General features: G+C 50.0%; 1 protein-coding gene across 7 annotated transcripts in view; it reads right to left on the minus strand.

Annotated features, from left to right (window-relative positions):
* LRP1B (LDL receptor related protein 1B) overlaps positions 1 to 26,903 on the minus strand; it is a 646,717-nt gene that overhangs the window by 195,563 nt on the left and 424,251 nt on the right. For all 7 annotated transcript variants that reach the window (XM_064154536.1, XM_064154527.1, XM_064154516.1 and 4 more), the window contains 10 exons: positions 26,062 to 26,205; positions 23,840 to 24,076; positions 19,172 to 19,352; positions 17,404 to 17,623; positions 16,214 to 16,403; positions 10,346 to 10,468; positions 8,355 to 8,495; positions 5,709 to 5,834; positions 3,854 to 3,970; positions 737 to 817 (listed from right to left, as the gene is read on the minus strand). In XM_064154536.1, the coding sequence (XP_064010606.1) occupies positions 737 to 817; positions 3,854 to 3,970; positions 5,709 to 5,834; positions 8,355 to 8,495; positions 10,346 to 10,468; positions 16,214 to 16,403; positions 17,404 to 17,623; positions 19,172 to 19,352; positions 23,840 to 24,076; positions 26,062 to 26,205 (1,560 nt within the window). The remainder of the gene's footprint in view (positions 1 to 736; positions 818 to 3,853; positions 3,971 to 5,708; positions 5,835 to 8,354; positions 8,496 to 10,345; positions 10,469 to 16,213; positions 16,404 to 17,403; positions 17,624 to 19,171; positions 19,353 to 23,839; positions 24,077 to 26,061; positions 26,206 to 26,903) is intronic.

Here is a 26,903-nt window from a genome sequence, read left to right on the forward strand (position 1 = left end):
AGAGATAGCTTAGTTGTTTTGGGTTGGGGTTTTTGTTTGTTTCATGCTGCAATTTGATGTCACATGCACAGAACCATAGAATCAACCAGCTTAGAAGAGACCTCCAAGCTCACCCAGCCCAACCTAGCACCCAGCCCTGGCCAAGCAACCACACCATGGCACTAAGTGCCCCAGCCAGCCTTGGCTTCAACACCTCCAGGCACGGCCACTCCACCACCTCCCTGGGCAGCCCATTCCAATGCCAATCACTCTCTCTGACAACAACTTCCTCCTAACATCCAGCCTAGACCTCCCTGGCACAGCTTGAGGCTGTGTCCCCTTGTTCTGTTGCTGGTTGCCTGGGAGAAGAGCCCAACCCCACCTGGCTACAGCCTCCCTTCAGATAGTTGTAGACACTTCCTTGTGGGAAGCTTCAACATTGCTGCTTTCTAGAGCAAGGCAGTAATTAGAAACTGCTGCAGCTCCTCTCTGAGCACTGTGAAGCCAATGTGGCAGCACCAGTCCCAGAAGAAGAGGGTGAGCAGCAAAGCAGTGTTGATGTGCTATAGGCAGCATATGCAGCAACACTGATGTGCTATATAGAGCAATGCTGATGTGCTGTTCTCCAGCGTATGTGTTTCATATAGAGAATCACAGAACCTTAGAGGTTGGAAGTGACCTCCAGAGATCACCGAGTCCAAGCCCCCTGCCAAGGCAGGATCACCCAGGGTAGTCATATAGAAGCCTTGGTACTTGCCTGAATCACAGAGCCACTTGCTGCTAATGCACCTTCCATTTCTGCATATAAACTGAGTCAGAGGCTCACAGGTTGGGAATTCTGTCAGTGTGCAAAAGGAGAACCATTCAATGCATATCCTCCCTTTAGCAACATTCTCCCACCTTCTCATGTGCATATATTACACCCCAAAGACAGGGAACAACAGCTCTTAGCTGTAACACACAAGTCCCACCCCTAAGCCCTCCCCTGCATGCACCAACGAAATGCATTTTTCTGTGCCACACAACACAGTCCTGCGTTCCCACCAGCTCAGGGCTGTCAGTGCCACTGCTCACGGAACACCCACAACCAATCACAACTTGAGATGGGGTACAAAGCATCTCACCAATGTGTTTGTGCTTATGGAAAGGCTCTGCAGTGGCAGTGCCAGCAGAAGACAGGACATAGGAGACTAAAGTGAGGAGGTCAAGTAGCAAGGGAAAGAACAGCCAAGACACAGCTACCCTGCACTGACATCAGCAAATGCAGCATTTCAACTATACTTACAAGCACGTCCTCCATGATTTACAGCTAAACTATTAGAAAATGGAGACAGATCATTCCAAGAGCCTGAGCTATCTAAACCACAGCCATCTGGGCTCACAGCTGATAGAGTTTATGTGCAGATTATGGCCAGTACTCTTCGGCACACAACAACTGCATCGGCTTCAAACTTCTTCTAAACCCAATGACATAATAGCACAGAATGGCTCAAGTTGGAAGGGATCTTGGATCATCTCCCCCAGCCTTCCCACCATGGGCAGGGACACCTCTCAGCTAGACTCAGCTGCTCAAGGCCTCATCCAGCCTGGCCTGCAGCACCCCCAGGCAGGAGGCAGCCCCAGCCTGCCTGGGCAAACTACTGCAGAGTGTCACCACTAACATCTTAAGTAGTACTCATTCCCTTTGGAAAACACAAGACCTACTTGTAAAACCCTGGCAACTCATAGGAAAAGTGAAAAAGAGAGTCTGACTTGACTTGAAAGAAATAAAGAGGAGCCTAAATTTTCTGCACAGACCATCCAGAGAGTGAGACACCTCTCGGCAGCTGACACCAATGCAGAACAAAGGTGACATTGTCCAGCTCGAGTTTGCTCTCTTGCCACCTTTGGTGCAGAGAGCAGTGGGTTAGAGGTTGTTTGGGGGTTTATTACTTTTTCTTCTTCTGTGTTGATTATTTGTTTCTGGGAGGGGAGACTGTCCCTTTTTTCAGCCTCCTCTTCCCTTTCTACACTGAAGACCAGGGAAAGACTTGCTTTAAGGAAGGTCACCTCAGCAAAGCAGGTGCAGCACCTTCAGAACTCACAGATCCCTGAGAATATGGCCAGGCTGAAGTGATTCACCTGCTTCAGCACAGGACAGAGTGGGAGGCAAAGGTAACAGTGATGGCAACACACTGCCAGCTGCTCCTGGAAAGCTTTTCTTTTGGCCTTGAGACATAAATAAGCAAATAAATAAATGAATAGCTGGATAGCCAAATAAATATATGAACACACGTAAATACATAGACAACTGAGTGAATAAGAAGGTGGCTTGGGGTTTTGTTGGTGTTTTGGTGCTTTTTTCTCCCTGGAGGAACACACTACAGTGTTCCAAGTCAGGCAACACAATTTTTGATTGCTCTCCACTGCAAGTTCATCACAAGTATGGACATTTTTTCACAGGAAAAAAAACCCCAAACTGTGATCAGTAGCAGAGCTTTATAAAAAAACCTGCAGAAAATATTTCCTGCAGAAAGATGTTCCAGAAAAGCAACAAGAGGGGAATGGTTTTGTCAGCTCCCTTGCTTTCAGAGGTTGATTTTGATTAAGCAGGAGTAGGTATTTATAAAGGTGGACCAAGGTGAAAAAAAACAAAGCACACAGTTCTGAGAAAAACACCAGACCAAGTCTCCTGAGGAGCAGACCTCAGGTTTTAATGCATTTGTTTGTTTACATGGTTAAGGCCAACAAATAATCAGCCCTTGAAAACTGGAAGCCATTTCAGGATTGTAGATCTCATTATATTGTGGCACCTTACTAATGAGGTTTTGTGAGTCAAACAATACCACAGCTACGACCCTGGAAAGGGGGAAGGCCCAGACACAATGTTTTACCAACAGTTGGTTGGCCCTGCTGCTCTCAGACTCACAGCAGTTACCTCTGACCTGCCAAGCAGATGAAGGCAGCAATTTGGCTTATAAAAACCTTAATTAGAGAGTGCAGCTCTCCCTTCAGTGTCACTGTGAAGCAGCAATTAGCAGAGCTGCTGCTGGTCTCTGATGATACAACCAAGAAAGAGTCACTCTTCCTGCAAAATACAGCATCAAAGTAACCCCTGCTGGGACTTAAAGTGGACGAGAGGAGACAAAGATGGCCTCTGGAGAGTGAAGGTATCTGACAAGGGGAAGGACATCACACTGCCGGAGTCAGGCTAGAGGAGGCTGCCAAGACCAGAGGAGGGCTGAAACACCTCTGCCGTGGGGAGAGGCTGAGAGACCTGGATGTGTTCAGCTTGGAGATAAGAAGACTCTGGAGAGACCTTAGAGCAACCTGCCAGGACATGAGGGGACCTACAGGAAAGCCAGAAGGGGACCTCTGACAAGGGCTTGTAGTGGTAAGATGAGAGGGAATGGATTGAAGCTTGAGGAGGGGAGATTTAGACTGGATATAAGGAAGAAATTCTTCCCAGTGAGGGTGGTGGGACACTGGCACAGGTTGCCCAGGGAGGCTGTGGATGTCCCCTCCACGGAGGTGCTGAAGGCCAGGCTGGATGAGGCCTTGAGCAACCTTGGCAGGTGGGAGGTGTCCCTGCTCATGGCAGGGGGCTGGAACTGGAGGATCTTTCAGGTTCCTCCCAACCTAAACAATTCTATGATGTCAGGAAAGTTGTGAGCTACCAGAGCTGCCTATCTGGTATCAGCTGAGAAGTCACTAACAGAAGACTGAACCCATGACCTGAGCTGTTTATCAACCAAACACATCTCGGAGAGGACATTCAACAGTGCATGCGAAAAGCAAGAGGCCTCGCACACTTTCCTTTCCTGTGAAAGAGATCCTTACATATTTCACTTTTTATAGAGTAATTTTTATCCCCCCCAGAAGAGAACCTCCTTACCACAGGATGCCATTTCATCAGTCCCATCCCCGCAGTCATCCTCCCTGTCACAGAGCCAGGAGGTGGGGATGCAGCGCCCGTTGCCGCAGGAGAACTGCTCGGCCTGGCACGTCCTTGCTGCCGAGAGAAAACACTCCAAAGTGCAGGGGAAAGGGACTGCAGCTCTCAGCTCTGCTTGTGGAAGCTGCAGGCCTGGAGGGCACCGCCTGGCCTGCTGCACACTGCCTGCTCTAAGCACCCCTTCCATCTCGGAGAGAAGTGGAGCCCCCTGAAGCACTGTGCTTGACTCAAGGCAGCATTTTCAGGGGTGTCTTCGAGACACGAGCAAATGAAGGTTTCTTGGCAGCCACACAAACAGGAGGGAGAAGGGAGTTATGTGACAGGCCAAGGTTGGGCCCAGCCCAAGTGCACAGAACTCCAGGCATCCAGCTGCCTAGCTTAGGGCTGGAATGTTAACCACTTGCAACCACCAGCAGAGAACGACCCAGGGGAACTCCTCTTGGCCTAGCAGGGCTGCGACGTGCCTGGCCTCACTGCTCTGGGAGCCTCTGCCTGGCAAGTGTGCAGCTCTGGTGCTGCATGACAGGAAACAAGGGCAGCCCTTCTGGAGAAGGGAGCCTGCTGACAGCAGGCAGGCTCTGTAACCACATGGGCTGCTTTGCAAGCTGGCACACGGGAACAACGCCACAGAGGCCTAGCGCCTGGAGCTGCTGGTGGCACTTCCCCCTTGTGTATCCGAAACCTGACACCAGAGCCGGGATGCCAACGGCAGCAACGCAGTTCTGATCCCAAACGTAACCTTTACAGTCCATCTCCATGGCAACGCACGCTAAAGAAACTCAACTGCCACATCAGAAACCTCACTCATCAAACCCAACATTCTTCATTTGATATTCCCAACTGCCAGATGCCTTTTGCTTCACAGAAAGAGCCCAGCACATAACGGCAGAACCCAAGTTTAAAATACATCAGAGCAGGGTGTTTTGAACACGAGTAGTGTTTGCCACTGTATGGACAAAAGGAAAACCAAAGCAGAATTCAACCCCAACAGATTAAAAGGTCTTCAAACCAGACTCCTGCAAGCAAACACTTGAACATCAGTGCACCCCAAGATGTATTACAGCCCACAGTAACAGGACAGAGCTGACAGAGCTCTGCAGGTCTGCCGTTGTGCTGGAGTGCAATCCACAAGTGACAGCCAGAACCAGGTACTATCCACATGGAAATTTACATCCAGGAAAACGAGTTCAGGCAATATTTCACTACACAATGTGTGCTGCCTGTCACTGCATCGCAGCTGCAGAGAGTCACCGGTTTACTGCTGCCTCCCTCTTTGTACAGCAGCTACTTAAAGATCGTTTAGTGCACTCGGCTGACGAGCGCCCAACGCCACTTGCACGCAAGCAAGGGGCAGCTTCGGATCTCCCTGGCTTCCTGCAGCGAAGCAGCCAACAGTCCTCATCTGGATGTTTCCCACACAGCTGTTACCTCACAAATGAAAACGCTCTCAAGGCACCAAGGGGAAACTGAACAACCGACTGTGATTTTGGCAGCAGAAAAGAAACCTTCCCAGTGACGTGGCACTCGTCACAAACAACATTCTGCCAGGGAAGACTTAGCAGGGTGGAGGCTGCACCTAAGCAGCGCTTTGACAGCCAGCCTATTGCAGGTAAGTCCTGGAGCACACTCAAGCAGGAGGATTAAGTGAAACACAATTTGTATTTCAGCCCTAGTGGCATCAAAATCGGAATGAAAGTGTCAATAATCAGATTTCTAGCAGCAGACTGGCTCGGGACAGTCCACAGCAGCCTGGAGCTGCCTACAGAAGCTGTGCACAACCAAGCTGGAGTTTTACCTGCGCAGGTTTCACTTGATTCATCTTCATTGCTACCACAGTCGTTAGTTCCATCACAAAGCCACCTCTTGGGAATGCAGCGATTGTTCTGGCACTTAAACTGATCATCAGGGCAACTGTGATTGACTGAGGAGAGAGGAAAAAAAGGGTTGTTCTTGAGCAAAGCAGTTGAAGAGAATAGCCTCAGTGCTATCCCCTGGTGGCGCGGTTCAGGTGGCTGTCCCGCAGCTACTGCCACCGTGACAGAGGAGTTGTTCAGCAGAGCAGCCAATGGAAATGCTTGGCAGCACTTCAATCACAACTTCAGCAAGACACAGCAAAGCCTCTCCTGTCATAGCAGTGTCACTGTGGAGACCCCCTTCTATTAACGCCTGCATGAGCAGAGAGTGACAGCTCTGCTGCTTCCCCCGTTGACAGACGCCCTCCATCTATGAATGCATTCTGTGAACCACACTTTGTCAGTGACTGTACTGAGGTTTGCAAAGTGAGGTGCACATAAACAAGGGAAACCCTCACAAGGGAACAGATCCAAGCTGCCAAGTGCATATGCAAAGCAGCACAGTGCAGCGAGCAGGGCTTGGGGCAGGCTATAAGACACTCCTAACAGGATGCACTTCACTGCCAGTGGCCACAGACAGATCTGTACTTTGCTTACCATGAAACTGTAGTGTCAGGAAGTGAAACATGCAACAGTGTGAAACTGACCAAAATAGCCTGGGATTCAGGAGTGAACAAGGTAGCTCCTGGACACGGAAGGGATGAAGGCTGGATTCAGCTGTGTTCAGTGTGTGTCTACTGCTTCCCTTATGCTACCAACACTCATGGAACCACACAATGTCAGGGCTGGAAGGGACCTGGAGAGATCATCCAGACCAACCCCACTGCCAAAGCAGCATAGCCCAGGGCAGGGCACACAGGAACACATCCAGTTGGGATTGGAGAGGCTCCAGAGAAGGAGACTCCACAGCCTCTCTGGGCAGCCTGTTACAGGGCTCCAACACCCTCACCATACACAATGGTTGAAGTGGAGCCTCCTGGGTCCCAGCTTGTGCCTGCTGTTCCTTGTCCTGTCACTGGGCACCACCAAACAGATCTTGGAGCCTTCATCCTGACACCCACACCTCAGGTATTCACAGACATTGATCAGATCCCTCTCAGGCTTCTCCTCTCCAGATTGAATAGCCCCAGGGCTCTCAGCCTATTTTCATACCAGAGATGTTCCAGTCCAAGTCCACCCTGTAGCTCTCCCTTGACCTCCATTAGCTCTCCATAGGCAGGAGAACCTCCCTAGCCCTGCTGGACACTTTTCTTCCTGTATCCCAGAAACCCATTGGCTCTCTTGGCCACAAGGGTACACTGCTGTCCCATACAGAATTTGCTGTCCACCAGGACTCCAAGGTCTTTTACTTATCAGACCTTGCTAATCTTGATTAGCCCTAAATCAGGCAGCGTTTGAAATGCTGGGTTAAAAATAATCTGAAGCTGTTTTCCACCCAGTCAGGCAGCCAGAGTTGGGAAGTTCACCGTGCATCTGCAAACAAAGTGTATTTAACATGAAAAGATGTCTGCAGGCTTAGCCTTGACATTTCAGTACTTTTATCTCTGACCTTTCTCTTGAAGGCAACGCAGAGTGAGTGCGACAGCAACAGCACAGGAGCCCTTCCTGAGTGCTCTTGTGGAGGGTGCAAGAACACTGCATGCAAAGGTGAATAATCTGAACAGAAGTGTTCCAGGTCTCCCAACACTGGTGGGCTTCAGCTGGCAGTGTGACTGCAGAATAAAGCCCTTACTGTCCAGGTAACATGACTTAAAACTGAGGGCTTCTTGCCTTCAGCCTGGCTTTATCACTGGACACAGACCGTGTTTTCCAGGCTGGTGGTTCAGCTCCTATGTATGTGCCAAGATGTGTGTGCATTCTATTCAGTTTTTCCAGGAACTATTAAAGCTACTCTGGCAACTGGTGAGAAGAGATCCATGTCATCACACTGCCCAAGGGAACTCTCTTTCCAGGGACTCGAGGCCACGCCACCTTTCATTCTGTGTCTGTATAAACCCTCTCAGAACTCCAAGCGCTGATCAACAACTCGGCCTCTACTACCTTAACCTAAATGAGAGTCAAGTCAACTCTGCCAAAAGATCTCCCTTCTTGCTGTCGTCGTTAGTGGAGCCGAGGAAGGCTCTGAGGCTGCCTGAGAGTGCCTTCCCCTTCACAAACCCATGCTGACTGCTCTCAATCACTTCCTTGTCCTTCATGCCTTTGGAAATGGTTTCCAGGACTGATTGCTCCATCACTCTGCTAGAGGCTGAGCTGAAGGTGGCCTTGCTTTGTGAAGGTTGGACTTGAGATATTCTGAGGCCAATTCCAATCTGAATTATCCAGCGACCCATATAAAAAGGTGCAATAGTGGGAGACAAAGTGAAAACCATCAACATTTAAGGAATCAGAAATGAGCTGTGTGGGAACCAGAAGGTGTCTGCTCTCACCACCTCTGTGATGAGTGCAGGAGTGCTGCTTGAGAGAGTTACTGCTAGGATAGGCAAGAAAGGAAGAACACCAGTGATGTAAGGATTATTGCTCTTGCTTCACCCCCATCCCCAGCGCAGAGCAAGGGAGGAGCTGTGGGTTAGAAAGCAGGAGGTACATACTGCAGCTCTCAGCCTGCTCATCGCTGCCATCCAGGCAGTCGTCGTCCCCGTCGCAGCGCCAGCGGTCCTGGATGCAGCGCTTGTTGTGGCACTGGAACTGCTCAGCCTTGCACAGCTGGGGCAGCACCTCCGTGGCTTTACCTAGGGCAAGACCCAAGAAGCACAGCTGCTTAGCAGCCTGGGTGCACAGGCAGCAAAATCACCTCCCCCATCGATTCTTGTCAGCGCTCCGCTGAGCACTGCTTTAGCAACTTAGCACACTCAAGGTAGTTCCAGCTGCAGCCTGGGGGCGAAGGAGTCTACCGGTAAGCAGAGGAAGGACTCTGAGCAGCACTCCAGATGTTTGGGGCTTTATGCCGGGGCCTCGGCGGCAGTGTAAAAACATCAGTTTAAAATGCTGCCATCGGCCACCAAAGGCGGAAAGGAAATGTTCTCAGAGGCACAGAGCAAATCGTGACGCACGTTCGAGGGGCTGGAAAACGCTTACGGAGGAGCTGAGCCTCGTATCCCAGCAACAGCTGAGAGCCCTGCGGCAGGCACTGCTCCCGCCTCGCAAAGGTGGGAGAGGAGTCAGCTGAGGCACAGGTAAGCAGCAGCTTACTGCTACAGCCCTCAGCACCAGCTCCAGAGTGCTCAGCAGAACTGCACTCGATGATCCCGGGAGGGTCAGCAAAGCCCTAGGTGAGAGCCGGGCAATCCAGGGTGCTGGGGAACAGGCAGGAAGCCTGCTTTGTTCAGAGCTGGAAGTGTCTAACCTCTCTTCCTACTGCTTACATCCCAACTTACCAGTGAGAAGTCCACCTCTAAGCACTTTCTGCTGAAAAGAAAAGCAGTTATTTTAGCAGCAGTGCTGGCTCTGCCAGCCGTGCACTGGGGTCAGGCTCCGTATCCTTCAGCACGTTACCGCAGAACCCTGATGCTTTACTTGGTGCTGCAGACCTCTAAAGCTTCACACATGCAGACCACCAACCCTGATGCTTTACTTGGTGCTGCAGACCTCTAAAGCTTCACACATGCAGACCACCAGCCCTGATGCTTTACTTGGTGCTGCAGACCTCTAAAGCTTCACACATGCAGACCACCAGCCCTGATGCTTTACTTGGTGCTGCAGACCTCCAAAGTTTTACACACTGCAGGCCACCAGCCCTGATGCTTTACTTGGTGCTGCAGACCTCCAAAGTTTTACACACTGCAGGCCACCAACCCTGATGCTTTACTTGGTGCTGCAGACCTCTAAAGCTTCACACATGCAGACCACCAAACAGAGCAACGAGATTACAGAAAAGGAAAGATAAATTGGAGTAAGCTAAAATCACCAGGTCTAAACATTCTGAAAACACCTCTGTTACTTGATTGGGCTGCTTTTTAACTCAGAGTCCCACCTTTTATCATTAACACATTTCTTTTGATGGTGTTTTAATGAAGATATCCAAGGAAGACTTGCAAAAATTAATAACTTTTAAAAAAAGTAAATGGCACAGTCTGTGTCAGGGTCTGTGAATGTATCTGCTGGCATGTTTCATGAACAGTTTTGGCATCAACATTTTCTAAGTCAGATTGCAATCTAAGACACTTAGTCCACGTCATAGAATCATAGAATGCTTTGAGTCGGAAGAGACCTTAAAGTTCACCCAGTTGCAACCCCCTGCCATAGGCAGGGACACCTTCCACCAGCCCAAGTTGCTCAAGGCCTCATCCAATCTGGATTTGAACACCTGCAGGGAGGTTGTGGATGACAGAAGCACAGAAGGTGATCTTTGTCATCCACAACTTCCCTGGGCAACCTGTGTGTGTATGTAATGCATTCATTGAAACATCTCTATGGTATTTATTGAGCTGTCTTCACTTGGAATCCTCATTTAAGGGAATTCTTTTCTTTTTGTCTTGCAGAAGCACAAACGAAGGCCCTAGGAGAGTGCAGGTTGTTCTATTTGCAGATTTGACAGGATCTGCTAAGCAGCAGCAACTCAGACATTGCACTTAGCTCTTACTCGTGCAGGCTGTTCCATTCTCCTCCAGCAGCTGATGATCAGCACAGGCACAAACTCTGCCTCCAGGAATGGCTAAGCACAGAGTGCTGCAGCCTCCGTTGTTAACACGACAGGCATTATCACCTGGGAAAAGAATGAGAACACCAAAGCAACTTTAAACCTAACAGGCAGAACTAGGAGACTGGGGGAGTTAGTGCATAAGCAGACCAAGAATTTTTTGTTACCATTATTTTTCCCTCTCAGTGTAGGGCTTCATTATCTCACAGTTTGGTTACTACAGGTTGTAACAGTTAAACAGTTTTAGTTACAAGCTGCAATAACCTGCGAGAATGAAGCCCGAAACAAGACTGCCATCAGATCACAACAATCTATCCTTTTTCTAAGGGAGCAGTGGAACAAAGCATTTGTTATGACACAGCTACACACACAAGGAATTAAACAGTGCACAAGGGACTGCTCTGACATATGTTGGCGTCTGCGCACGTTAATGCAGAGCCAGGGAGAAGAGAACGGAAACAGCAATTAAAAGTACAATGAGATCTATGGCAGGCAGTACAAAGCAGACACTCCACTGCTCTCTTCTCGGCACATCTGCTATTTCTCTGCCTTCTTTTCACAGCTTTTGTTTCTTCCTGAAAGCTGTCTGCTGCTCACAGGAAGATACCGACAGCTGTCAGGTGTTCTGCTCTACCAAGGACTGCCGTACCCCATTGCTGAGGCAAGCAGACCTAAAACTGAAGCCACTGAGGGAAGTGTTGCCATTTCTGTTATGGTCACGACTTACTTGGAGATGCTGCTGAGGACATTCAACTTCTTGTGATCAAAGTGCAACTATTTGCAAGTGCCAGTGCTGAAAGACTGCAGGTTGTAAAGCTGGCAGAGGGGATTCTGAGCATCCAACTCGACTTTCCAAATGCTGGCTGATGTGCTCCACCTCAAGCTTTGGATTTACACTGCAGCCAGGTCACAGCCAATGGCTGGAGCCGAATCAACAGCTCCTGCTCATTTAGGTGTTGGCCAGCAGCAGATCAGTGGTGATGCTGTGCTGCTCAGCTCTACACAAGCAGTGCCAACTGGATGAGATCAGACAAGTACAAAGCTTCACATCTGCTCAAGTTTCAAGTTGAAACTACTTCTTCTCTTCCTGCCCCAGTGAAAAGCAGCTGTTCCTTCCTCTGCTCCTCCTTTTCACCTGTACAGAACATCCAGCCACCTTCTGCATTAAGCAGCCTCCACACAGTGCCCTTTCCTCAAGCACTACCACTTCGGGTTTGGTAGAAAACACAACCTGAGGTTCTCCTAGAGGTAGCTGTAAGCACAGCAGCATTAAACTCTCCTGGCAGAGCCACCTCTGTCTCTGTGGGGAAACATTTTCAGGCCCTCAAACGAACAGCAGATAACCAGCAAATGAGGTAAGGTTCTTGGATATGAAGATACAACTCAGCAAGTTTTACAAGACAGACTGTGAATGTTTTGTCATGATCTAGCCCTACCCGACCATGCCCACAGGCCATGAGAGCCCCACTGCTGTTCCAAAAACTGTGTGCAAAATAAGCAGCACAGAAAGCCATGGGGAGCTGCTGGTACTTGCACTGTCGTTGGGTAGAGGGCAAGAGCACGGCTGCATAAACAGGGAACACTGCAGGCTCTGTGAAGTGGAAGGGCTGGATCACAATCTCATTAGAGTACTTCCACCTTGGGCTGGGCACATCAGATGCTTTACTGGATGCAGACTTTGTGGTTTAGACTGTGACTTGAGATGCTGTACAAAAGTGAAAGAAACCAACCCCTCATTGCAGCTGTGCTCACCAACACCCAGGTAATACCAACAAAACATCAGAGTAAGAGATGTGTTTGCAACTACAGCTTGGGAAAACTCAGCTACCCCACCTCAGAAAGAGTAGCCTTCAAACTCTCCCCATCATTACAGGGCCACCTACTACACACACCAAAGAGCATCAGTAACGTCAGCAGATAGCAGAAGCTGTCAAAACGAACAGCTCAAAATAGGATCTTCAGAAGTGAATCCAAAATTACAGAGCACAAGGAAATTTGCAGGGATTTAATTGGAGAACACGTGTGAGATTGTCAGAGCACCACAAGAAAATAAGGCTAGAGCACAAGAAGAGCATGTAAGACAAATATAGAAAGCACTCTGCAAAGCCAGGATGATTCTGAAGCAAGATGCAAGCTTCAAATAAATCAAACCAAAACACTAGATCAAAGTCATCTGGCCTGGCCTGAAGATGAAACGTTCCTACTTGACCTCATAACTGGGATGACAAAGTAGAGCCTACTGGGGTGGGTGCTGAGAGATAAGAGAGAGGATGGCGACAGGGGACACGCAAGTACCAAAAGTCCAAGATCCTGCACTACAAAGGCTCTAAAGAGGCTTCAGTCTGAAGGTGCAAAGCTCCCTCGGTCTCACTGGAGAGACTCCTAGGCCAAAACATCACCTGAAGCAGAGCACGAGGACCAAGCTCTTTGCTAAGCTGTGCAACTCCTTTAGTTGCCAAGCAGCTATGAAATGCAATGTCCTTAACTGGTGCTCAGAGCAGCTGCTTGGTATGGGTGTGCTTGAAACACCCCAAAGTTCTGCTGCAGTTGTCAAAGTTGCCTTTTTTGTTACTCCTCCAGCTGCTGCCCTGCCACCTCTGTATGCTCCAAATGGACTCCTACTCTGATTCAAACTCCTCTAAAATCAAGGCAGAGAGTTAAAGCACACTCACACCTCAGTCAGCATCTGCAGAAAACAGAAGCAAACCACCGAAGGAAAAGCAACCATTCAACCCTGCACATTTGTTTCAGCTTCTCATTTAAAAGAGCCTGAAGCCCTCACGGCTGCTTAGGAACTGTACCGCTCTGTTTCCACCAGCACTCACTTCTGTCTGTACCTTCCCACAGACCCACACTCAGATGCAGCTCTGGAAGGCTGCTTCTAAGATCACAGCACACAAGTGGAGAGCAGCAGCCTGGGGCTCAAGCAGCTCCTCCTTACAGTCTGAGAAGTTAAAACCCAACATGATTTCTAAAGAGGTTATTTGAAGTGCTGTCAGTGGACAGAAACTTCCAGAATCCTAGGATGGCTCAGGCTGGAAGGGACCTCAGAGCTCAGCTCCTCCAACCTCCCCACCATGCCCAGGGACACCTCTCAGCTACACTCAGCTGCTCAAGGCCTCAGCCAGCCTGGCCTGCAACACCCCCAGGCAGGAAGCAGCCACAGCCTCCCTGGGCAGCCTGGGCCAGACTCTCACCACCCTCACACCAAAAAGCTTCTTTCTTGGAGACATATCCTTTCACAGTCATGGAAGCACCTGCAGGCAGGTGCATAAGCTGACTGTAAATCCACCTCCTAGGATGACTTTGCTTCCCCCCAACTCCCCATTTTCTAGGGTATTCCTGATGTGGAGAGATCCAAAGACCAAGCCTAAGGAAGCAGTATGACCTCTGATCTCCACAAGCAAGAGAAGGATCATGCCTCAGGAGATACAGACTGCGAGAAGCACCTCTCTTAAGGAGATGCCTAGAGAAGCCTAATGGTGCCACCCATAGTACTAAGCAAAGCAGGACTGGCAGAGGCAAGCATCCTGGAAAGGATCTCCAGATTAAAATGCCAGTCTCAGTTAAACCGGGTCCAAGGGAAGGGACATGGCTTCTGCTTGTGTGACAGTGACAGTAACAGCAACATCAAAACAGCAACCTCAAAATACCCGAGCCCAATGTTGAGAGGTTTGCAGGCAGAAGCTACAAAATGTCTCACAGCATAAAATGAACTGCTAAGAGTTGCTCTGCACCACACAATTCAGCCTTGCTCTTGCTCTTTTTAGAAGGAGCACATACAGAAGAGAGAATAAAAAAGAAAGAGAAGAAAAAATAGCTTCACTTTGTTTAAAATAAATGCTTCTGCCCCCTGTGGGAAAAATACAAGATCCACCTCACTGAGCAGGAGGAGGAGGAAAGCTGCAACTGGATGACAAAACTCCAGTTGCGTTTTCAAACAAGGGTGGCATCAATGAGTCCAAGTCTCTTCCTCAGGATTCAAGTTCATCCAGATAAAAATGCCTAAGAGGTGATATTTTAGTCTCCTGTCCCTGGTGTTAGCTTCCCTGGAAGCTAATAGCTACTGCATTCAGCTATCAATTCCCCTTTGAAGACAAAGACACTGAGGTCTGAGCAAAGCAGCAGAAGTACCAAGACTTTAAAGCAATCACCACATTCCCTCTTAGCAGACACAGTTGAAAGCATTCTGAAATTCCACCAGGTTGAGGAGAGATTTGGGGGCAGATTTTGCTGCACAAAACACCCAAACAAATCCAAAGCCAACTAAAACCATAGGAGAATAAATTGCAAACAAGCAATGTTTTCCCATGACTCTGGAAGGAGAAGACTCCCTGAGAAGCACCTGCAATAAACGACTCACTGCTACAATGACCCTGATGCAGCACAGTACCACATCTACTCCAGTTTAGTCTAAAAGAAAAGCTTAGGGTTAAAATATCAGAGAGAAGCAGCTGTCAGCATTGCCTCCCTACCCATAAAGCCCACTACAAGGTGGCTGTTTGCATCTCAGCACTCCATAGCCAAGCATTAGTCTCAAGGGCTTCACCTAAGACAACCTAGCAGGGAAGGGAAGACTTCATATTAACTTGTTCTAAAAAACCCAATCACTAAGCTGTTCACCAGGGCCTCAGGTGCTTAACTGTGACACTGCACAGCCACAGAAACTGGCCATGGCTCAGGCTGGAAGAGACCTCAGAGATCATCTGCTCCAACCTACACACCATGCCCAGGGACACCTCTCAACACACCTAGGCAGGAGGCAGCCACAGCCTCCCAGGGCAGCCTGTGCCAGACTCTCCTACTGAAGAATCTCTTCCTCAGCTCCACTCTAACCCTGCTCTGCCTCAGCTCCAAACCATTCCTCCTTGGCCTGGCTCCACACACTCTTAGCACAAGTGCCTCTGCAGCTTTCCTGCAGGATCCCTTCAGGCATTGGCAGGCAGCTCTAAGTGTCCCTGGAGCCTCCTCTCTAGAACGAAGAAGCCCAGGTGATGATCTCCAGGGATCCATGTGACCTACTAGTATTTAATGTAGTCACCTTTCAGGCACTATTTAGTTCACAGTGATGCCTGATGCTCAGTGTTACGTCCAGTGGCAGGCACTGACCAGACACTGACCAGCCAGGTTTCATCCAAGGGAGCAGGCACTCAGCAGCTCAGCGGAGCGCTGCAGGCAGTCAGCGCACTTCAAACTTCACTGCAGCCAAATACATTTGTAAGTCTATCTGAACAGCAGCAATTGCCTCTTCCAAACACCATCCCAGCAAACCTATGGCCTTTATCTCATTTCTCTACTGATGTAAGCAGCAAAAACTATGGATTTTTTCCCTGCTCTCAAAGGTCACTTTGGTGCTGTGCAAGAGCACTGTGTACCTGCAGGAGATTAAGTCCCAAAGCGCTGATGTAGACAAAGATGGGGCAGAAAACTGCAAAGGACAAGCAGGAGCTATGACCTTATTTAAACAACGGAAAGGCAGTAACATGCTTTAAGTCTATTAGGCAGCCTGTATGTTACCTGTTCTGTTCCATACCTCCCTAGGATCTCCTGGACATGCAAGAAAAGTGGCTCTGAAGGCGGCAGTGTAAACAGAGAGAACTCCAGGCTGCTGTAACGTTGTGCTCTGCCTTTTAGTAAGGATGAGATCATCAACTGCAACAACAAAGGACTGGAACACCAGGAGGCATCTCCCTCGTGCTGTGAGTCACAGTCACATTGCACTGCTGGTCACCCAGCCCCTCGAAGCACAGAGGCAGCAGGGAAAAGCCCCCTCCAGAACAGCTCTGTGGAGCCTTCTGCTGTTATAAATACCTTGCTGTTTACGGGGATCATAGATTTGCAGCCCAAACAAAGGTGGTCTCTCTCTTCTCAGCAGGGTCACATTCCTCGTAACCAGATCCAGCTTGAAAATGGACCCATTCATATAATCTGTCCAGTAAATATGATTTCCATGATGTGACAGCCCAAAAGGATGGTTCAAGTCTTTTCCACTGTAGACCACCTGCAATTAATTAGTGATAGGTGAGCAATACTGAAATAGGCGTTAGTTTTCCTTGGCATAACCTGCAGAGGGCAGAAACCGGGCCAGCAACCAGAGAGAGCCAGGAGCAAAGACAAAGGCAGCAAAAGATGGATGCTTTGTGACAAAACCCTCCCACAGAAGGAGTCCCTGCCTGTCATTCTCAGTTAATAGGGACGTTGTCAGGATATTAATTTCATGTAGCAGATTTATCAGGCTCTTGTCCAAGCATTAACTCTTTTCCAGATGTCTGTTCTGTGCTTGCTACTTCTACAACACAACACAGAACTTCTCCGCAGCATCTATCTGAGGAGCATTCTCTGACCTAGTGGTCAGTGCCTGTGAACAGGTTCCCTGGGGGAGGTGGTGGTGTCACCAGCCCTAGAGGCATTCAAGAGGCATCTGCACATGGCACCCGGGGACATGGTTTAGTGGCCACGGTGCTCTTAGGTCGACTGTGGGACTTGATCTTGGAGGTTTTTCCAACCAAAACAATTCCATGACTCCACGATCCAGCCAGAACAACCTTTAGCAACCACTGAACTGATCTCTCCCTGCCTTTCACTCAACACTTGAGTGCTTCCCTTCTGCATAGCACCACAAAAGCTCGAGCAGGGTGCTGAGATTCATCAAAAGCAGCTTATCCAGAGAAGCTAAATAAAAGCCTCACTCTGGCAGAAGCCAGAAGGTGTTTTGTTGTTTTCTTCTTTTCCTTCCATTGAAAAGCTCTTTGTGGCTTCGTGGCTCAAAGCCTAACCCATTGTCACAGGAGAAAAAGAAGAGAGTTAAAAGAGATGAAAAATAATAATAATAAAAATACAACTGCACTTTTGTGTCAGATTGCAAAGATGAAAATTGGAAGCCGCATTACAGCCTCCTACAGCAGGCTGCTTCTTTCGGCAGGGCTGACACTGGAGGGTTAGGCAGGCTTTCAAAAGCTCCAGAAGGATTTTTGTCCCCACACAATGAATCCCTCCCTTACCTTTCTGTCAGTTCCATTCAGGAAGATCCTTTCGATGTGATCATAATAGGCATCACACCAGTACAGCATATCTGCCTCAGAGTCCAGAGTCAAACCATTTGGCCACAGCATCTTTGATGTCACAAAGATCTGCCGGCTGTAGCCATCCATCCATGCCTTCTCAATTCTTCCCACACTGTCATCTATTTCATCTTCTTCCCAGTCTGTCCAATACATCCAGCTAGCAAATGACAAAAAGGGAACATTCAGGCAGCACAGCAATCAGCTGAACCATACTGGCAGGATTTTGTCACACAGGATATGCACAAGCCAGAGTGATTTGGAGTTCTGCAGGATTCCTTCCACTGCTATTGGTACACTGTTTACTGCCCCTGGCTAAGGGATGCTGTGAAAGGGAACCAGAAGAGAAGACTTTGAGGGAACCCTAGAGCTGCCTCCAATGCCAGGGAGGCTGCAGAGGGACTTGTGCTGAGGGGGCCTAAAAACAGGACGAGTGCAAATGGTTTGGAGCTGAGGCAGAGCAGGGTTAGAGTGGAGCTGAGGAAGAAGATCTTTAGTACAAGGGTGGTGAGAGTCTGGCCCAGGCTGCCCAGGGAGGCTGTGGCTGCCTCCTGCCTGGGGGTGTTGCAGGCCAGGTTGGATGAAACCTTGAGCAGCTGAGTGTAGCTGAGAGGTGTCCCTGGTCACAGTGGGAGAGGCTGGATGAGATGAGCTCTGAGGTCCCTTCCAACCTGAGTCATTGTACGAAATCTATTCATCACATTTTATTCAAATACACTTCCATGTATAAAACTAAACCTGCCCAATATATTTTTAGATACAATAGTGGCAAAGAAACATAATAGTACCAGACACCCACACTGATGTGCCCTGATTGTCCCCCCAAGCCCGTTAGTGCCTCTGCATCACTTAGATCGAGACTGTTACTTTCAACACGTAATGAGGATTCCCCAGCAAAAGCTGCCCCTGGGGAAGAGCTCCCATGGGAATCATAATCACCAGGAATGGCTGATTTGTTAGAGAGGTGCTTTATGCCAGAGGCCTTTCAGGCACTCCTTCCTCTGCCGTTCGGTTACCCCGATGGGAAACTGGCACAGGAGGTATGGCTACGGTTTGTAGACTTGATCTGTCATCCTTACTACCTGACATTAACATTAATTGCCTCTTGCCTTTCCCACAGTCACTTCCCTCCCTCAAAGGACAAGCTCAAAAGTACCAAATTGATAGTGTAAATAGATTGCAGTAGCAGGAAAACAGCCATCAATCCAGCCCCACCAGAGTCACCTGCCCCCATCAGCCTCCAGTCACAGTACCTTCAATGGAGGCAACAGTGGATTCTCAGGCAAACCAACCCAACCCTCCACTAATGGAATGTTCTTTTTATTATGAAGCCTTTCACAATTAATTAAGGTAGCAAGAGATGAAAAGTACCTGTCTCATTTAGTTCTGTAAACCTACGTGTGCAGGGATATGGTTATAATTACCTCCAGAAATTAAGACTTACAAAGAGCATTATGAAGTTCACTTAGCATTAAAAATACAGACAGGTCTGACAGGCTTGTTGGAGAGGAAAGTGAACCACAAGCAGATCAACAGAGGTTCAGCACACTCCTCTGAGGGCTTCAGGCAGGAATGATGCACAGCTACACCACCACTCTACAACTGCAGACCACTACCGGGACTCTACTGACCTCACCCCAAGCAAAAGCTCATCCCCTTTATGCTCTGAGCACAATCATTAACACACACAAGTGAGTCTGCTTCGTACCCATGGACAGGATCCACGACGATCCCTCGGGGGTGGGACATGTCTCCCTCCAACAGAGTTTTTCTACTCTGAGCAGCTTTTTCCAGCCTGGCTACAGCAATCGTCTTCCTCTGGCCATCGTTTGTCCAGTACAGATTGTTTCCAATCCAGTCCACTGCTATGCCTTCCACATTATCAAGGTCTGTTGAGGGAAAGAAGACAGTAATAAGAGAATATTCTTACATGTCCTTGTGACCTAAAAAGCTTGAGGGAAGCAGCAGTGTCAAAACTGATCTGGAGATGAAGGACATGGAACAGCAGCACGATGACAGCGACCACCAAGCCTGACAGCAATCTTGTAGCTCGAGGAGGAAATGGCTGTGGGCCAGTCAGAGGGAGAGCAGCTCCAGCAGCTCTGCCAGGTTCTCCAGGCTGATGGGCACTGTCACTTTTGCTTGTTGTCTCCTCTCAGTGCCTTTTAAAAGACTTCAGAGTGTTTTATAAGGGTCCTCTCAGGGTCAGCTGGAACTCTCTGGATGTGGGAAAGTGGCACTTGGTTGTGCAGAGATCAAGTAAGTGGAGAGCAAAGAAGTGCAAAGCCTGGTGGGGAAAAGCAGAGGGCATCTTGCCGTGGACCTGGGAGCCCCAGGCTGACAGAAAGCTGCTGAACAGAAGACAGACAAGTTTCAGGAGAGAAAGGGAAGCCCTTCAGGGCTCAGAGGGCTCTCAGCAGGTTTTGCTCATCTGAAGGAAAGGCTGACAGTGCTAAAATCTGCCTTGAGCACAAGAAGTGATTTGTTTAAAACCCATTTTATTTTCGCCCTGTCTAACCTGGATGCTTTGGTTAAGCACAGCTCTTCATCTGCTGAGATCAGCATTTTAGTGAAAAGGGTCTGGGGCATTTTTCCTTCCTCAGCAGACAAAGCAGCATCCACATCTGGACTGGATTAGTGTCAATAACAGAGCTAAGAATTAGATGATGAAGTTAAAACCCACAAACATATTACTTGTAAATACTATGCAGGAACATTGCTCTGAGTCTTTCCAGTCCCACACAGCAGCTACTTAGTGCACCCGAGCTACCATGCCTCCTGTGGGGAGCTTACAGCATCTCTCTTTCCAAAGCACATGCAGTCTCCAGGGCAAAGAAAACCCCAAACCCTAATGGCAACTGGATATTGAATACAGCAGAAAGTTTTAATGCAACAGAATCCTGCAGCTCTATCCCACAGAGACAATTTATGTTCCTTTTTGTGAAGTTAGGCATTAAACTGTGCTTCTATTTAGCCATTTAAGAGCTTTGAAAGTGCTCCTTACGTTTCAGGGGAACTTCACATCCAGTAGTAAATAGGAACAAAAATCATGGCCACGCTGGTTAACCAAACCTGAGTGGAGTACAGCGGGAAGCCCTTTCAATGCAAAACAACAAGGAGGTGAATCACAGAGCACCAGGGACCTCCAGAGACCATCCAGGCCAAGCCCCCTGACAGAGCAGCATCATCCAGGGCAGAGCACACAGAAACTCATCCAGGCAGGTTTGGAAAGGCTCCAGAGAAGAAGACTCCACAATCTCTCTGGGCAGCCTGCTCCAGGGTTCAAACACCCTCATCATCTTATCCTTGTGTTGAGGTGGAACCTGCTGGGTCCCAGCTTGTGCCTGTTCTTCCTTGCCCTGTCACTGGGCACCACCAAGCAGAGCCTGGAGCCTTCATCCTGACACCTTCCTCTCAGACAGTTATAGACATTGGTCAGATCCCTCTCAGCCTTCTCCTCTCCAGACTAAGCAGCGCCAGGGCTCTCAGCCTTCCTTCACAGCAGAGATGTTCCAGTCCCCTAATAATAGGTTAACATAAAAAAATGTTAAAGAAACCAATTCTTCTGTATCCCAAGTTGCTGAACTTCTCTACAGACTTCCTCGAGTAAGAGAAAAGTTAACCCTTGACCATCTTTGCTAATACTGAGAAGGAAAGAATGCAGCACTCTAAGGCTGGCAGCAGCCACAAGCAACATAAGGGGGAAGAGAATAAAGTTAAAAGCCCCCAAACGTGTGTTTATCTTACTTCAGCTGAAGATTCTTTAGATCCTTTGGAAAATGTCTGGTTTGTTCCACTTTTGTTATTTGAAAACCTGATTTCTCATCTGAGAATCAAACTTCAGTTGGAGCAATTACTGCTGCTGGTGAAAGCACTCTGCTATTGCAGCTGTACTGCCAGCTCTAGGCCAGGCCATGCTGAGGGCTGTCCAAGAGCCTTCAGTGAGACAGCACACTGGTTTGTGGAGGATGGAAAGTCACAGCTGAAGTTGCATGGGAAACCAAACTGCAGTGGTGCTGGGTGCTCAGCCTCCTCAGCCCCTGCTCAGCAGCTTGTGGCTCTCAGGCAGGCAAGGTGCAACCACCTGAGCTGCAGTGCTGTCTGCGCCAGCATTTCTGTGCTTGCAAGACTTGAGAGGCACAAGAAGTGACAAGCTGTCATCTGAGAAGTGACACCTACTGCAGAGTCCCTCAGAGTATGTTGCTCAGAGTGACTATCAAAGCACCTCCTGACACACCTGACTTTGTCTAGTAGCCTTCTGCCAAGGCAGGGTTTCATCTGCCCCTGCTGAGCTGCGGAGCTGGCAGGAACAGAAGCTGAGGTGCTGTGGCTGGTGGCCACGTTTGTTAAGCCACGAGGAACACAGCAGCAAGTCTCCTTCAAGCAGCTGTTCACGTTGTGAAGCTACACCAAGCTCTACCTAACTAATGTAGGTGCTGGGGAAGAAGTGGAAGCAGAAAGACTGTGACTTCTTTTTGCCTTTGTAAGGACTACCAAGCATGGGGCAGTGCTTTTGCCGTAGCTTGGGTGAGTTTGCTGTCCTGACTTCAGAAAGAGCAGAGACTCCAGCTTTACTCCCACAAGTCTTTCCACGTGGCTGGTTTGCTATGTAAAGCTGACTTGTGTTTGCAGGTTTGCTTAGGGCTAGCCCAAACTTGCCTGAACACCTTTCAACAAGGATGCTCTCCGTGTTCCAATCTCCACACTGCCCACTCCTTCCCCTCTTCCCCCCTGCTCTGGTGTGCAATGCACTGCCTGGTGTTCAGTGACAGGAGGTCAGCTCAGAGGCTGTGTGCTTCGTGCTCCTCATTTCCATGCTCACAGCTCCCTGCAGAGCTACAGGACCAGCAGCTGATCACCTTTGTTCACTCAGATCCAGCCTTTTCCTCAGCCATCCCCAACACGGACTGGAGAGCTCCTTGCAGTCCCTGCTGAAGGCTTGTGCAGGCTCAGGTCTGTGTTGAGACCTTAAACCCAAACTGCACCATGTCTCTGCAGGCTGCAGGTAACTGCTCTGAGATCGGTGGATTAGAACATGGGATAGGAGTGACAGGCAGTGAAAATCTCCCGACTTAAACAATGGCATTTTAGTCACTTTCAGTGTCTTGAGCTTAGTTTCCAAGCAGACAATAAGCTCTCTGAAGACCAAGATGAATATTCATCCTGCTTCTTGAGTGCTAACAAACTCTACCTTCTGCTGCAACAGACTTTCATGGAAAGGGCCCCTGAAAGAAACACAGACTGACAAGTTTTGGGCTTCCCAGTTCAAGAGACAAGGATCTGCTGGAAAGAGGCTAACAGAGAGCTATAAGGATGATAAATGGACTGGAACATCTTTGCAGTGAAGAAAGGTTGAGAGCCCTGGGGCTGCTTAGTCTGGAGAGGAGAAGGCTGAGAGTCAATGTCTATAAATATCTGGGGGGTGGGTGTAAGGATGGAGGTTCCAGGCTCTGCTTGGTGGTGCCCAGTGACTGGACAAGGAACAGCAGACACAAGCTGGGACCCAGGAGGTTTCACCTCAACTCGAGGAGACACTTGTGTATGGTGAGGGTGCCGGAGCCCTGGAGCAGGCTGCTCAGAGAGGCTGTGGAGTCTCCTTCTCTGGAGCCTTTCCAAGCCCTGCCTGGATGTGTTCCTGTGTGCTCTGCCCAGGGTGATCCTGCTCTGGCAGGGGAAGTTGGCCTGGATGATCTCTGCAGGTCCCTTCCAATCCCTGACATTCTGTGATGCTGGGGGAGTGGAGGCTTTATCACTTGAACAGCCTTTAGTACACTGAGACCACTGCAGAGCAAGGAGGTGGTGTGCAGTGTGGTGGCAGAGGTGGGATCCTGAGGAGTGCTGGCATGGCTGCAGTGAATGGGACACACATTTTGATGGAGGCTCCAAAACGTGTGTGGCTCCTTCTGTCATTTGCACACACATGACTAATACTCACCAGAAAAGCCTCCTGGGCTTCTGCTGAGTAGCCAGCAGGAGCTACGGCAGCTCCCTCTCTGCCAAGCTGCCTGACTGCCCTCAGGAACGCACAGTGGAGGGAAGGAGCCTCAGAGAGCCCACGGGGGCTGCGGCGGCTGAGCGAACGCTTCCAGAGGACTGCATTAGGGCCCATGCTGTCTGACTGCAAGGGAAGGCAGCAGAGGTGCAGGACTTACTCACTGCTGGGTGCAAGCTTCAACCCACCAGGCGAGAACTCGCAACAGAGAAGCTTCACCACGCTGCACGCAGGAGGAGCAAACCCCATAGTGAAAAACACTTCCCCCAGGTCTGCTGAAGGCCCAGCCTGGGCCTGCTTTCCACGGGGGATTTAAACAAGCCTTCCATGACCCCTGAATGCCACTGCAGCCTCTGCTGGTGAGATGCGGTGGGTGTCACCTACCGTCCTTGAGGATGGTCTCTCGCCCTGTGCCATCGACCTTCTGCCTGCCGATCAGGAAGCTGGTGGTGTCGGCAAAGTAAATGCAGCTGCTCTCGGCGTGGAAGTCCAGAGCACGAGGGTTCACCAGGCTCTCTATGGGCACCATGTACTCATCAGACACTCTGGTGCTGAGGTCCATTCCCCGTATGATTCCTGGGCGTCCCTTCCCGTAAAAGAGGAACAACTCATTCTTCGGTCCTGCAAGACAAAGGCTGCAACCATGAGCAACTGACACTGCCTCAGCTCCCTCCCACTGCAGGATGGCACTCTCTAATGACCTGGAACAAGGAGTGGGGGAGCAGGAGCCTGCTTCAGTACACATAATCAGACTTTGATGCATGCTGAAGGTATCTGAAGAAACCCAGCTCCTCATGCTGCCTTGCTTCCAACGCAGGCTGCTTCAGGCAGCTGCCCACAGCTCACCACTGCTTTTCCTAGGAAACTCATAGAATCAGTCAGGGTTGGAAGGGACCACAAGGAGCAGCCAGTTTCAACCCCCCTGCCATGCCCAGGGACACCCTACTCTAGAGCAGGCTGCCCACAGCCTCAGCCAGCCTGGCCTTAAACACCTCCAGCCATGGGGCCTCAACCACCTCCCTGGGCAACCCCTGCCAGCCTCTCACCACTCTCCTGCTCAACAACTTCCTCCTCACCTCCACTCTGACTCTCCCCACCTCCAGCTTTGCTCCATTCCCCCCACTCCTGGCACTCCCTGACAGCCCCAAAAGTCCCTCCCCAGCTTTCTTGTAGCCTCCTTCAGATCCTGGAAGGCCACAAGAAGGCCACCTGGGAGTCTCCTCTTCTCCAGCCTGCACAGGCCCAACTCTTTCAGTTTGTGCTCACAGCAGAGCTGAGACAGAAAAGGAGGACACCAACACTGCCTGTGTCACTGAGGCGTCTACACTTTCAGGTAGGTTAATTACAAACCAAACTGAAGCTTAGTAAGGTGATTTTAACCTTAATGATACTTATAAGAGAATGGCTCAGGGTGGAAGAGACTTCAGAGCTCATCCCCTCCAACCTCCCAGCCATGCCCAGGGACACCTCTCAGCTACACTCAGCTGATCAAGGACTCATCCAGCCTGGCCTGCAACACCCCCAGCAAGGAGGCAGCCACAGCCTCCCTGGGCAGCCTGGGACACACTCTCACCACCCTCACACTCAACAACTCCTTCCTCAGCTCCACTCTAACCCTGCTCTGCCTCAGCTCCAAACCATTCCCCCTTGGCCTGGCTCAGACCCCCTCAGCACAAGTCCCTCTGCAGCCTCCCTGCAGGAGCCTTTCAGGCACTGGCAGCAGCTCTGAGGTGCCCCTGGAGCCTTCTCCCCTGCAGGCTGCAACCCCCCAGCTCCCTCAGCCTGTGCTCACAGCAGAGCTGCTCCAGCCCTGGCATCATCTTTGTGGCCTCCTCTGGATTCCCTCCAGCAGCTCTGTCCTCCTTCTGCTGGGGCCAGCAGCACTGGAGGCAGGACTGGAGGTGTCAGTATGCCTCTGAACATTCTGTAAGATGCACACTAATGCTTTTCTTGGCTTTGCTGGAACTGTTAGTGAAAATTGTATGAGGTTTGACTTTGGGCAAGCACATCCATCTACCAGCATCCACCAAAGCACCTCCTGGCACACCCTTCTTCTGAACTCAGTCTTTGCCATTAGAGCAAGAAAGCAGACAGAATCAGTGCTCCTCCAAACCTTCAGGACTGCCCTAGCGGCTGCAGGTGACAGAGATTATGCATCCCTACTCTTAGCTATTACCATAGTTCTACACCCAAACTTGCTTACACAAAATATCAGGAGAAAAGCCTTGCTTGACTTCTCCACGTGAACAGTCTGCTTCTGAGTTAGAAGAAAGTGGGTAGAAGTAGGGTGGGGCAAGCTGTTATCAGCACTGCTCTACCTATGCACTGTGAGAATGCACAGCACATGCAAAAGAGTAGGAGAGTTTACTGCAGTGCTTTCAGCAGCATCCCAGAGCATTTGGCACTCCTGGGAACCATGCAAACCAGACCAGGCTATTTGAGGGGGACAGGAGGAGGGAATGAACCAAGTATGGGGCACAAGGTGCAGCCAGGCACTCCCCCGAGGCATCCATCTGGTTTCTGTGGTCGCTGGTGCAGAGGTTAGGTGGGAGCCAGAGCTGCAGGCTGGCACCCTGCCCGCGCACAGTCCCGTCTCAGGCACCTACTTTTGCAGGACCTGCCGTCGCTCCCCAGGATGAAGCCAGTCCTGCAGCGACACGTCCGAGCCTTGTAGGTGCTGCTGAGCAGGCAGATGTGAGAGCATCCCCCTGGCAGGCCGTGCGGGTCCACTTCACAGGCGTGGCTCCTGGCTGTGGCGGGGGAGAAGAGCAGGACACACAGCCAGTCAGAGCAGGACACACAGCCAGTCAGAGCAGGCCAATGATGCGCACCAGCACGCAGGAGGGGAGGTGAAGAGGCACTTGTGCCACCATAAACCTTCCCTCAGGGTAAAGGAAGAGGCTCTGCTGGGGTGATACCCAAACTGGATGAGCAATCCAAAGGGCCCCTCGGGACTACCAGGGCACTGCGCTTGCTGCGTGCAGCCAGCCCACCCTGAACAAGCTCCTGCCAGCATTTGCTGGGCAGCAGGCCCCAGTGCAGCTGACACTTCTGCCCTGTCTTTGGTTCACTCAGCTGGTAGCTGGGGCTTTGAGGACAGAGCCAATCTCATGGCACTGCAGATCACCTTTCCTCAGCTCCACCTGACAGCAACTTTCTGGGCCAGAACAAGCCTTGCAGCATCATTCCATGTTTGTACAGCTAGGATGTAAATCCAGCTGAGGAAGCCAAGGAACTCCTTGCCCTTGGTTCCATGCTTTCAAATACATGCCTTTATGTTAGCAGGTTCATCCACGGGTGGTAGCAGACACCAAACAGCTTTGAAGCTCTGAAATTCTGCAAGCATTGAGTGCACGGAGCCCAAAACCTTGCAGAGAGCTCTCTGCTGGTTCTCCACGCTGCAGGCTCAGAGAGCAGCTGCCTTAAGAGCTCGGAGGTGCAGCCAGCA

Source organism: Pogoniulus pusillus, chromosome 2, assembly GCF_015220805.1.
Source record: "Pogoniulus pusillus isolate bPogPus1 chromosome 2, bPogPus1.pri, whole genome shotgun sequence".
NCBI classification, from domain to species: Eukaryota; Metazoa; Chordata; class Aves; order Piciformes; family Lybiidae; genus Pogoniulus; species Pogoniulus pusillus.